This window comes from Pseudorca crassidens, chromosome 2 (assembly GCF_039906515.1).
Source record: "Pseudorca crassidens isolate mPseCra1 chromosome 2, mPseCra1.hap1, whole genome shotgun sequence".
NCBI lineage: Eukaryota > Metazoa > Chordata > Mammalia > Artiodactyla > Delphinidae > Pseudorca > Pseudorca crassidens.
In genome coordinates, this window is record NC_090297.1 from 111083618 (window position 1) to 111096620 (window position 13003).

Genomic DNA, 13003 nt, shown 5'->3' on the forward strand with positions numbered 1-13003 from the left:
GAGCAAAGGCTCCAGACGCTCAGGCTCAGTGGCCATGGCTCACGGGCCCAGCCGCTCTGTGGCATGTGGCATCTTCCTGGACCGGGGCACGAACCCGTGTCCCCTGCATTGGCAGGCAGACTCTCAACCACTGTGCCACCAGGGAAGCCCCTGAAGTGAAATTTTATATCACCTTCATGTTAGCTTAATAATCAAGTATTAGTTGATTTAAAAATTCAAAGGGGAGAAAACCCCTCCAGTCATTAAAGGAGTCCCTGAGAAGGAAGGAGGGGAAAGTGATGGTAATGGTATAAATTTTAATGGCTCTTATTTTTTTATTTTTTATTTTTTTGTGGTACGCGGGCCTCTCACTGTTGTGGCCTCTCCCGTTGCAGAGCACAGGCTCCGGACGTGCAGGCTCAGCGGCCATGGCTCACGGGCCCAGCCGCTCTGCGGCATGTGGGATCTTCCCAGACCGGGGCACAAACCCGTGTCCCCTGCATCGGCAGGCGGACTCTCAACCACTGCGCCACCAGGGAAGCCCTGGCTCTTATTTTTTTGACTGCTTGTTATGTGCCATGCACATATTAAATGCTTTAATCTTGTTTAATCTTCCTACACCTTTATGAGGTACTACTTTTATTCCTATTTTCAGATGAGGAAATGAGGTACAGACCAATTACAAGTAATTTTTCCACAATTATTTAACCAGGATTTGAATGTAGACAGTCTGAGTCCAGAGCTTATGCTGTAATGGACTATTCTATTTTGTGACATTTTTTAAAAAAAATTTATTTAGTTTTTAGTTTTGGCTGTGTTGGGTCTTCATTGCTGTGCATAGGCTTTCTCCAGGTTCGGCGAGTGGGGGCTACTCTTTGTTGTGGTGCACGGGCTTCTCACTGTGGTGGCTTCTCTTGTTGCAGAGCACGGGCTCTAGGCGCGTGGGCTTCAGTAGTTGTGGCACGCGGGCTCGGTAGTTGTGGCTCACAGGGTCTAGAGCTCAGGCTCAGTAGTTGTGCGCACAGGCTTAGTTGCTCCGCGGCATGTGGGATCTTCCTCGACCACAGCTTGAATCTGTGTCCCCTGCATTGGCAGGCGGATTCTTAACCACTGCACCACCAGGGAAGCCCCTGGACATTCTTTACTTGTCTTATCTGTACTGGCTCTTAACAGGGATAAGTGTTTTGTTTTTGTTTGTTTGTTTGTTTTTTGAGTAGTTGAACAAAGTTGCTTGGATGTGGATTCCTCTAATTTCTGTGTTGATCTACAGGTGAGCATGTTAGGGAAAGGATTTGGTGATGTCGGTGAAGCTAAAGGCAGCAGCACCACAGGCTCCCAGTTCTTGGAGCAATTCAAGACTGCTCAGGCCCTGGCTCAGTTGGCAGCTCAGCATTCTCAATCTGGAACCACCACCACCTCCTCTTGGGACATGGGCTCCACCACACAATCCCCATCGCTGGTGCAGTATGGTGAGAAATATGGAAAGTGATTTGAATTCTTTAAGCATTGGAGCATTACTGCCAGGAGGCTAGCAGGAGTAGGGGTAGAGAATGTGTTCTGAAGTGAGGAGAAGGGCAGCCAACTGGCTCTTTTCCCACAGTGATTTCCCCTGGTGAGATAGGCTCAGTTCAGAAAGCTGGGGAGTAATAATTAAATACATAAGTTGTAGCTGTATATCTCTATATCTCTTTCATCAAATTTAGCCCTGTACACATTTGCAGTCTTCTGTTGACCTGAGGATGTTTTGGGTTTTCCCTAGGTTTATCTGTAGTATTTGAAAACATCATACTGCCTTTGGGCTTTTCCATTTTAGGACCTTACACTTTAAACATGGACAATTCCTGAATTCCTTTCTTACATAGGCAGGATAATAGTTTTGATTTCATTAGGTTCTGCTTAACAAATAAAATCCAATGATTGCCACCTATAGAAATGAGATTAAATCTTAAAAGAGGACCTGTTTATATGAGTTTCTGATTCCTGGGGGCCTAGTTCATGGCTCTAGAGCAGGATAATAGCATTTTCTTGAGGTTCACGAACACCTCTGGCCTCATGCTTATTGGATTTCCTCGTGCAGATTTGAAGAACCCAAATGATTCAACAGTGCACAGCCCCTTTACAAAGCGCCAGGCTTTCACCCCATCTTCAACCATGATGGAGGTGTTCCTTCAGGAGAAGCCACCTGCAGTGGCTACCTCCACTGCTGCACCTCCACCCCCGTCTTCTCCTCTGCCAAGCAAATCCACCTCGGCTCCACAAATGTCTCCTGGGTCTTCAGACAACCAATCGTCCAGCCCTCAGCCGGCTCAGCAAAAACTGAAACAGCAGAAGAAAAAAGCCTCCTTGACTTCTAAGGTATATTTGAACTTTTAGATAGATATTATTTTAGGGCAAAGGGGTGTGGGATTTGAGAATTGAGATTGTAAGGGTGTAATTTGGAGGTTTAAAGCAGAAGTTTTTTATTAGTCTTACAGTAAGCTTATAGTAAACCATTACTTTATCTTCTTTACAGATTCCTGCTCTGGCTGTGGAGATGCCTGGCTCGGCAGATATCTCAGGGCTAAATCTGCAGTTTGGGGCGTTGCAGTTTGGGTCAGAGCCTGTCCTTTCTGATTATGAGTCCACCCCCACCACGAGCGCCTCTTCAAGCCAGGCTCCAAGTAGCCTCTATACCAGCACGGCCAGGTAGAGGAAACAGCCGTCATAAGACTTCTTTTATCAGACATTTACCAGTTTTTCTAAATCTCCTGCTGATTCCTAGAACTCTGGACAGGCCAAGCCTCTGATTGAGTGAGAGAAAAGTAGCCAATTTTAGCATTTTGTTGAGCATTTTAAAATATTGTTACTAGGTTTTTCCTAACTCTAAACAGAAATGTATCCCTTGGGCACTTCTAGAATGTCCAGGCACAGTTCCTAGAGACATGTACCCCACCTTTAACAGTACCTTGGCCTCTACCACAGCTAAAAATGTGTTTGACACTTTTAGCCCCTTGGTGTGGACTTAAGCCTACGAAGGGTGTAGCTTTGAACTCCTAGGAAGGAGGTAACATTAATACATTACACAAGTAAAAGAAACCTTTCCAGTAGAACCTTCCCTGCCTCTTCTGATAGCTATCAGGGAAGGCCATCTTAAGCAGTAGAAAACCCTGGAGGAATTTTTTTCAATCCTTAGAATTTAAAAATAGAGATGTCTTGCCCCAGCCTAGCTCTGTTGAATCATAATTGCTGTTAATGCATATGAATATTTTAAAAGTTCCTTTCAAGAGAATTTTACTTCATAGGGTTTTTGAGAGGGCCAGGAGCTCAGAATTCCTTAAAATGAACATGAGCAAAAGGTGATTTTTCCCATGTTTAGGGTTCATGTTACGATGGTATCAAAGGGACCAAGAGTAGTATATCCTTTCTACTGACTTTTAGCCTCTTTTTCTAATAACAGCAGCATGTAAGGGAACAAGAAATTTTTCTCTTCCTTTAAGAGTTGAAAATGTTTTTAAACTGGATTCTTAGCTTAGATCCCTGGCTCTATAGGATGTGGAAATTCCTACTGTTCTCAGGAGAAAATTGCGGCAGTTTCTTTTATTTGTTGCTGGAATTTTTCTTTTTGATTGTAATCAACTTACACAAGTAGTGGATCTCCACTGTTTTAGTATCAGTGGATCTGCTCTATTCGTCTCTCTCAGATTTTCCTTCTCCATTCCCCACAGTGAATCTTCATCCACAATTTCATCTAACCAGAGTCAGGAGTCCGGTTATCAGAGTGGCCCAATTCAGTCGACAACCTATACCTCCCAAAATAATGCTCAGGGCCCTCTATATGAACAGAGATCCACACAGACTCGGCGGTACCCCAGCTCCATCTCTTCATCACCCCAAAAGGACTTGACTCAGGCAAAGGTATTGGCTTCATGAGCCCCTGGGCATTGGTTAGGAGAATAGTGGGCAAAATCTCTGAAATATTAGTGTTTTACTTCTTGACAAATGGTGCTAAGACACCTCTGAAGTGCTGATTGAGAAGCTGAACCACATTTTTGTGGTTGGTGAAATAAAAGTTCTCTTCACTAACCTTGGAGACTCAGAGCCAGAAGATCATCCTCTTTGCACTAAAGATTCATTCTCTTTAGTAGAATCAGTCTCAATTACCTGTTTTCTCTTCTTGGAAGATCTGGTTGCCAGCCTTCTGTGGGTGCATATCAGTAGACCTCACCTTGCTATGTCTTGGCTTGGTGAGGGGGACAGCATATGCTAGAGGCAATGTGGAGTGACTGTCAGATGCAGCCAGCAGAATAGGTGGTTTGGCTGAACTGTCATACTCCCACATCCTCCCCCAGGGATCACTGGATTTGGACCTTTCCTATGTCTGTTTGGGGTTTGGGATCTCTTCAGCAGTTTGGGCATTGCCTTCTGTTGCCCTGGGTCACACAGGGTTGGTATATCTTACTATTGTTGTTTTTAAATTTTTGTTGTTTTTACTTTGTTTGGGTAGTATACATTATGTTAATCCTTTCATTGTAGAATTTCTCTGAAAGAACTTGGTTGACAGAAGTTAAGCTGAGTCAATGTGCTAACTTGACCTATTCACTTGAGTTTGTCTGTTTCTTATTCCTCTTTTTTTTTTTACCAGAATGGCTTCAGTTCTGTGCAGGCCACGCAGTTACAGACCACGCAATCTGTTGAAGGTGAGTGTTCTCCAGGCTTTTTCCTCTCAGTTGTAGTGTTTTTACTCCCCTTTAAATATTTTTGCATTTCGTAGATTGTTGTGAAAAGAGCCCTGCCTCAATGATCAAAACTTCTGGTATAGTCTCAGCTTGGTTTTTTCTACCTTGCTGTTTAATCTCAAACTATCGTAAGTTTCAGGTTCTCTGTCTTGTAACAGTGATAATCCTCTGGGTTCTCTTTATTGGACAAATGAGATCAGTGCTGTGAAATGCTTGGAATTAAAAAAAAGGAAAAGATTGTACCTAAATGTTAGTGGTCCATTACTAAATAACTCACACTCTTGTCTTTGGGACAGCCTAGGGCTGTCGTCACCTCTTAATAACTTCCTCTGATGAGGTGAATTCCTTTCTTTATTTCCAGGTGCTACAGGCTCTGCAGTGAAATCTGACTCACCTTCCACTTCTAGCATCCCCCCTCTCAGTGAAACGGTATCTGCAGCTTCCTTACTGACAACAACCAATCAGCACTCATCTTCCTTGGGTGGCTTGAGCCACAATGAGGAGATTCCAAATAGTACCACCACACAACACAGCAGGTGATTTGGGGTGAGGATGGAGGTTTGGGTTGGTGAGTAGTAATAACAGAGCTCTCTGGTTCTATCTTGTCCTCTCTGCCTAGCAGAGACCACATTAGCTAAGTGGGTAACCTAAAAGCTATGGGAAGTAAAGACAGAGGAGGCTTTTTCCCTTTTTCAACACCCATTCTTGCTTTAACTGCTCACTACTCTTGGCTGGCCATTGTGTTTACCATATGATCTCAGGATCTCCTTGGTCCCATATTATGCCTTCTTTGCCTATGTTCTTTTTTTTTCAATTGATGTATAGTTGATTTACAATGTTGTGTTAATTTCTGCTGTACAGCAAAGTGATTCAGTTATACATATTTTCTTTTTTATATTTTTTTCCATTATGGTTTATCTCACAGGATATTGAATATATTTCTATGTGCTATACGGTAGGACCTTGTTCATCCATTCTATATATACTAGTTTGCATCTGCTAACCCAAAACTCCCACTCTATCCCTCCCCACCCCGCCTGCCGGCAACCACAAGTCAGTTCTCTGTGTCTGGCCTGTGTTCTTTTTTTTTTTGCGGTACGTGGGCCTCTCACTGCTGTGGCCTCTCCTGTTGCGGAGCACAGGCTCAGTGGCCGTGGTTCACGGACCCAGCTGCTCCGCAGCATGTGGGATCCTCCCGGACCGGGGCACGAACCCGCGTCCCCTGCATTGGCAGGCGGACTCTAAACCACTGCGCCACCAGGGAAGCCCTGGCCTGTGTTCTTGACTGAAGCTCCAGGTCAGGTAACCATAGCCCTATGGCTAATGGCAACCTCTTTTACCTTACAGCACGTTATCTACTCAGCAGAATACCCTTTCGTCATCAACATCTTCTGGGCGCACTTCGACATCCACTCTTTTGGTAAGTGTGATGCTGTAAAAGAGGAAGTATGGTCTTGTTTACACTTAAACAACTATCCAACTGTAAGAGTCTCCCAAGCAGGGAGTCTTGAAAATTTCTTCATGAGGTGGCAAAGTGATAATTCATCTGAAGTTGCAGGAAAGGAGTAAAAAGGATGTTTGAAGCCGAGAGAGGCAGAAGAATCCAGAAATATTGCAGAGCTGTGGGCCAATTCTCAAAGCCCTGGAAGTGACTTTTTTGAATATATGACTTTTTTTTTTTTAACACTTAATTGGGTGGGACTTTGTATGCTATGATAAATTCTGTAAGAACATCCCTTTCTAACTGGTACAGCCATTTTCATTCATTGGTCTGGGGTATGGCAAACATGAGTCCTGAAAATAATCAGTTTGAGTCTGGGCATCCTATGAAAGTAGAGGCCAGATAAGAGCTTTTGGCCAAAGAATTAATTTCACTGTTGTGATTTTATAACAATTTGTGGAATTAAGCTGAGATGGTAAGGAAGAAAACTAACTTCAGGAGGAACTGTTTTGGGCAAAGGTGTATGGTTTGTCAAAAGCCTGGGGCAAGGTAATGAGGGTTAAGGCTTTCTCAGGAATCTCTCTTTCCTCAAGTGTACTATTTCAGGTTTAAATTCATTAGAACTTGTACTTCTTTCTAGCTTGTGAACTTGTCTGTTGTGCTGGCCTAGTGAAGAAGAATGTGGGAGAGAAGACTGTGATATATTTTTCAGACCTAAACTATCTTTTGTCTCCTCATTGGCTAGTCAGTGTTCGTTTCTAGGGAGTTTGTCCCCACTCGCTCTGTTGCCTTTCTGAACAGGGTGATAATGTGCAGTGGGTCTGTTGTTACCATCCTTACCAGATGAATGTTGGGGAATGTGTAGCCAGACAGTATTTAGTAACTTCTTCTAATTACTTTGGCAGAGAGCACCCTAATACCCTGCCTCAGCCTTTTTAATTGAGAAGTTGGTGTGATATAATCAACAGAAGGGATTGTCTTTCCTGACCTGTTATACTAATCACTGTTTCCTCCTCCTCTCTTCCACTGCACCGCCTTTTTGAAGCACACAAGCGTGGAGAGTGAGGCGAATCTTCATTCTTCCTCCAGCACTTTCTCCACCACATCCAGCACAGTCTCTGCACCTCCCCCAGTGGTCAGTGTCTCTTCCAGTCTCAATAGTGGCAGTAGCTTGGGCCTCAGCCTAGGCAGCAACTCTACCGTCACAGCCTCCACTCGAAGCTCAGTTGCTACAACTTCAGGTAGCCCTGCATAGAAGATGAATTGCATTCCTTTGGTATGAATGAGCAAAGTAATAGTGTGACAAGATAAAAATATAATTTCTCTTTCAGGAAAAGCTCCTCCCAACCTCCCTCCTGGGGTCCCGCCGTTGTTGCCTAATCCATATATTATGGCTCCAGGGCTGTTACATGCCTACCCGGTAAGTGAGACTGAAGGATCTTCTCCAAAAGAGGAAGGTGGTATGGCTATTCTTTATGGCTATGGCTTCAGATGGAAGAATATAATTAAATAATAAATGAGTGGTTGTCACATGTAAGCAAACAAGTTTTTAATCTTTGTAGTTTTGGGAAAAAATAATTTTTTAGAGAGGAAGGACTAAACCTAGACCAGGTCCTCTACTGTGTATTTTCTCGGGTGAAACACAATTTCTGGGCCTCAGAAGCCAAAGGCCAGAGTGTCTAACTGGAATCCCTTTCTATTTCTTAGGGAATTATTTTCTCTAGTTGGATAGATTCCTAATTTCTGGGGGTCTATGCTGGCTCTGACATAGTCAGAGTAGAGTTCCCTGACTTAGTCTGGGGCTATCTGAGAATAGGTGACTGACAGTAGTAGCCTTTTGCTCTGCTGTGTCTTGTATCAGCTTCGTGTATTCAGTGCCTATTAAGATGAAGGATATTTAATAAAAAAAATTTTTTTAAACGTCTGTTTTTCAAACTTACGTTTACCAGGGGATTAGAGCGGGGGTCGGGGGGAGGGATAAATTGGAAGACTGGGATTGACATATACACACTACTGTATATAAAACAGATAACTAATAAGGACCTACCATGTAGCACAGGGAACTCTACTCAATACTCTGTAATGGCCTATATGGGAAAAGAATCTAAAAAGAGTGGATATATATGTATAACTGATCCACTTTGCTGTACACCTGAAACTAACACAACATCGTAAATCAACTATACTCCAATAAAAATTTTAAAAATCCAAAAACTTGTTTTTGCCTTCGGAGAGTCTAGAAGAATATCATACATATGAAACATCCATTAGCACTTTTTTAATAGCTAACACACTACCTTAGTACCCAAACATTAAAGAGTAGAGTAAAATGCGAATCCTTTCTGAAGGAGATAAATTTTAAGCCATATTTTGAAGGGCAAAGGAGGCAAAGACAGGTAGAATAAAGCAGGCTATATATGTATGACTTGTGCGTACCCTACTGCTACCCAGAGGCCAGCCTAGTTGAATCACTGTGTAGCTCAAGGAAAGCTTCAAGACATTTCATGAATCATGTAATCTCTTTGTATTTCACTTCTTTCTTAAAGAAAATGAAGGAAATAATTCATGTCCTCTTCTTCTTAAGAATGAGGATGAATGTTGATTTATCTTGTCTCTTAGCTCCTTGGTTTGCTACCATCATGACCAGTTCTCATTAATATTGTTACATGTTTGTATCTTTCAGCCACAAGTATATGGTTATGATGACTTGCAGATGCTTCAGACAAGATTTCCATTGGTGAGTATATGGTTGTAGAGCTTAGGAAAAGAAAGTGATCTTAAAATTAATGTTTGGATTATTCCAAATGTTCAGTTGATAAGTCACAGACTTGGCTCTTTCTCAAGCCATACCTCCATACACATACTTTAAGATATATTAGAATGTACTTCGAGAGTGGTTCTAACAGAAGGTAATTTTTTTTTTTTTTAATCAGAGTTGTGACATCTTTGAAGTAAACACATTTTAACCTGTTATAAAGCTCAGAGTACTGTGGAGCTCTTGGGATGCTTCCTGTATGTCTCAAACACTTTGATGAATTCCAGAAGGAAGATCTGTTTTCTCAGTAGTAGTAGACTATGAGGGATAATATCTAGAGGTTTGAGAATATTATTGGTGCTGATGGACTTGAAGTGTTTCCTGGTGGGCATACTTGTAGACCTTGCCTGACTGTCCCCATGGCCAGGCAGGGGGGACAGTGTATGTAAGAGTAATATGGAGTTTGTGCCAGTTCAAGCCAGCTTAATCAATGGCTGGATAAATTGCAGTACTCCAACATTCTCTTGCTTCTCACCCTGAATGACATGTCCTCACTTCTGGGAATGAGTGGCATTGAGTCTCTGCTCTTTTCTCTCTCTCTTTCAGGATTACTACAGCATCCCATTTCCCACACCCACCACTCCGCTGACTGGGAGGGATGGTAGCCTGGCCAGCAACCCTTATTCTGGTAGGATTGGGATAGGGAGGTTGTGTTGGCCTTGGTGGCAGAAACCTGATTAGTAGAAGGAAGGGGTCCAGTTCTCACCTTAATTAAGATCTTTGACAGAAGTACAAAATGGATGTGGTAAATCAGGGTTGGTAGATTCAGAATCCTGCTGAAGATGAGCATGTAGCAGCTTGGCTTCTCATCCCACTTTCTGTTGTCTCCCTGTGACTCCGGATGATGTGTTGACTTCTCAGCTATTCTCTAGCTTTTTCCAGGAAGTACTGTGGTTGAACTGACCTTCCTCTACTCATCTCTGCTCCTGTTCCTTACTCATGTGGCAGTCTCATTGCCTTGCTAGGCCAGGGCCTGACCTATTGTTGACCTTATTGCCCTGTCATTTTCCCTGACCTAGCATTGTTTTTCAAGTCCAGCATGGAGTTTTCCCCATGGAGGGGAAGCAGAGAAGGAAAGGAGGGGGTGGGGTGGGGAAGAGATGAAAGAAAACAGGTGGGCAGGGAAATCATACAGGAGCTTTATTCTGGGAGCTGGTTTCTGCCACAGTATTGCATAGTCATGCAACATTGGTCCTTGACTAGCACTGTGCAGATTGTGTACTGAGCAGTGCTAAATGGAGCCGCAAAGAAATGGAATTCAAAGCATTGGACTTTAATAGTCTCTGAAGGCTCTCCTGGAATCATGTGAAACCAGAAGAGGAAATTCTGCATTGGTGTTGGGGGGTGAAAGTGGCAGATACATTTAGCCTCTCGTGTCACAGGTGACCTCACAAAGTTCGGCCGTGGGGATGCCTCCTCCCCGGCCCCGGCCACAACCTTGGCCCAGCCCCAGCAGAACCAGACACAGACTCACCATACCACGCAGCAGACATTCCTGAACCCGGCGCTGCCTCCTGGCTACAGTTACACCAGCCTGCCATACTACACAGGGGTTCCGGGCCTCCCCAGCACCTTCCAGTATGGGCCTGCTGTGTTCCCTGTAAGTACTTGGGCTTGGTCTTTACTTGTGGTGAAGAGTCCTAGCCCTGGACACTATGCTAGCTGCTTTCAAGGCTAGATGACTTTTTTTTTTTTTTAGATGACTTTTTAATAATGAATGAAGAGGAACAGTTTCCACCTCTGGCCTCTTTCTGGCCTGGGAGAGGGAGTGGGGCTGGGATTGGGGTAAGGAATTACCCATTCGTAGAATTAGCTAAAAGGAGAATGTACAGCTTTGCTTCCCTCAGACTCTCATTCATTCCCTGAACCCATTTTGCTAAGTAAACTGTGGACAGCATACATCAGAGTGGGTAGCCATCTGAATGCCCAGTCTCTGGAGTAGGACGGGTCGGTTGAATGGTACTTTGCTGCCATTTCACTGTAGTTCTGGCCTATTGCTCTTCAGGTGGCTCCTACCTCTTCCAAGCAGCATGGTGTGAATGTCAGTGTGAATGCATCAGCCACCCCTTTCCAACAGCCAAGTGGATATGGGTCTCATGGATACAACACTGGTAAGCTCACCTTGACCCTGGCTGTCATTGGTGTCTGTGGGATGTCATTAAATGAGTTTCAGGGAGGAAGATCTGGTGCTTGAGAAAACAGGGTTGATGAGGGTGTGCTGCTGCTCCATGTATGATTGTTAATGTCTGCCTGACTTGGGTGTCTGTCTGAGCAGCACCAACAGAGGAGCTTAATACTAGAATGTATATTCACTACTCATGACGGGAATGCCCTGGCGCACGAGTTGGCTGTTAGAATATGTTGGCTGGCCTAAACTTTGGGTGGGAAGCAGAGGGCCCCCAGATTTTACTGAGATGTCAGTGGAGGCAATTGTTAACATTTAAGGTACTGGTAGTACAATAGGGGATATATTCACTGAATAGAAGAGTTAAATGGGTTCTTAGCTAGCATGCTGTGGTAGCTTTGGCTTAAATCTCTTTGTAGTACTGCTTTTCTCATGTGGCCCCTTTTTATCGCCTATCTAGAGGGCCTAAGATGTGGAGAGAAAGGAGTAGGGCATGAATACTCAATAGAGGGAGAGTTGGACCTTTAGGTTCCTTCATTTGTATGGCTGGTCTCTTGCAAAGTCCATTTGCACCTCTGATGGCAGGGAGGGAAATACGGGAATCCTCTGAATGGGTGCTGACCTCAAAGATATTAGCCTATCCCCTGCTCCTGTACCTGACACCTACTCTCCATTTTTGGAGGACAGGGAGTAAGAGTCTTTGAATAAAACAATTCCATCTACTTTTTTCAGTGCCTTGTAGATGTGTATGGGGAGGAGGTGGTTGCCATTGCTTGGGGTTGGAGTTGAGGGTTGTCCTTTAAAATTCTTAGTTATGGTTACATGGTGATTCGGATGGAGCTACATCTGTGTTCTTCACCCTTGTATGGGCTCCAGGTGGTTAAAATTGCCCAAGGTTTTCAATTATTGGGAAACTGAGCTGAGCAAAAGGGCAGTAGGTCTGGGATCTAACAGGTGGAGCTTTGAACTGTGTTGTATGACTTAGAGTGGGTCAAGATTTAAACTAAAGAAATCCTGAGAGACCCCATTGAGATTTAATAATGCCCAGACTCCTTGTGCCTAGGGCCCCCCTCTCACTGAGCAGGTCCACCCTAGTCTTTGGTGGGGAGGATTATAAGCTTTTGTCTTGGAGTGGCCCTATTCCAAGAATATTAGATTTAGGTCTTAGCTGGACCAGGTTCAAGAATTTGAAGAGGTAGATGACTGGTTATAGAAGAAAATGGCATAACTGATTTTGGAAATCCTAGCTTCTTACTTCCCTTAAGATTTCAGAGACTTCCTATAACAGCCCTTTAAGAATCCCCAGTTCCCAACCCCACAGAGGGCTCTTGTCATCCCATTCCTCATCAACCTCTAAATTCATTTATTTTTATGTATTTGATTCCTTTTAGGAAGAAAATATCCACCCCCTTACAAGCATTTCTGGACGGCAGAGAGCTAATTTGGCCCAAGGCTGGGGGCTGTGTTTTGTGTGTGTGTGTAAATTTGCACTGAAGTCTTGTTTCAGAAACCAGACCACTGAGGAGAGCCTGCTGAGCTGTGGCCATGGCCTGCGTGGCTTGGGGAAATGAGTTGGTGGATACCTTCTGGGCTTTTGAACTTGCCCTTCCCCCATTTCCCTCTCCCCCATGTGTCTGACCCTGTCTTACCCATTTCGAATTCAAGCGGTGCAGCACCTCCTCCGAAGCATCAATGCACACACCTGCTGTTGCTTTTGATTTCTGGAAGGCATGTAGTTCCAACTTGTAACAAAATATTTGTAGTCTTCAATAAACTGTGGTATTTCTTTAGCTAACTCTGGCGTTCTTTCCGTGCATGTCTTTCTGGACACTAGGAGCCAATGTTGTGCTGTGGATGAAGGGTGGAGGGTGGCCTTTTCAATCAAACCCCAGCATAGCCAAAGAACTGTTAACTTTTCAGTATGGTGA

General features: G+C 43.9%; 1 protein-coding gene and 2 non-coding genes across 26 annotated transcripts in view; all 3 read left to right on the forward strand.

Moving 5' to 3' along the window:
* Positions 1 to 13003, forward strand: part of UBAP2L (ubiquitin associated protein 2 like) — a 43576-nt gene that overhangs the window by 23298 nt on the left and 7275 nt on the right. For 20 of the 24 annotated variants that reach the window (XM_067727922.1, XM_067727920.1, XM_067727927.1 and 17 more), the window contains 13 exons: positions 1250 to 1448; positions 2057 to 2334; positions 2492 to 2664; positions 3684 to 3873; positions 4601 to 4655; positions 5056 to 5230; positions 6042 to 6114; positions 7181 to 7376; positions 7467 to 7555; positions 8819 to 8872; positions 9497 to 9578; positions 10333 to 10550; positions 10956 to 11061. In XM_067727922.1, the coding sequence (XP_067584023.1) occupies positions 1250 to 1448; positions 2057 to 2334; positions 2492 to 2664; positions 3684 to 3873; positions 4601 to 4655; positions 5056 to 5230; positions 6042 to 6114; positions 7181 to 7376; positions 7467 to 7555; positions 8819 to 8872; positions 9497 to 9578; positions 10333 to 10550; positions 10956 to 11061 (1888 nt within the window). Of the gene's footprint in view, positions 1 to 1249; positions 1449 to 2056; positions 2335 to 2491; positions 2665 to 3683; positions 3874 to 4600; positions 4656 to 5055; positions 5231 to 6041; positions 6115 to 7180; positions 7377 to 7466; positions 7556 to 8818; positions 8873 to 9496; positions 9579 to 10332; positions 10551 to 10955; positions 11062 to 12466; positions 12871 to 13003 lie in introns of those variants that run through there. The other 4 variants (XM_067727939.1, XM_067727941.1, XM_067727942.1 and 1 more) reach the window with 2 other exon arrangements.
* On the forward strand, positions 4163 to 4299 carry LOC137220350 (small nucleolar RNA SNORA58). Its single transcript, XR_010941652.1, has one exon. It is a non-coding gene; the product is annotated as a small nucleolar RNA SNORA58 (small nucleolar RNA).
* On the forward strand, positions 9277 to 9412 carry LOC137220349 (small nucleolar RNA SNORA58). The gene has a single exon (XR_010941651.1). It is a non-coding gene; the product is annotated as a small nucleolar RNA SNORA58 (small nucleolar RNA).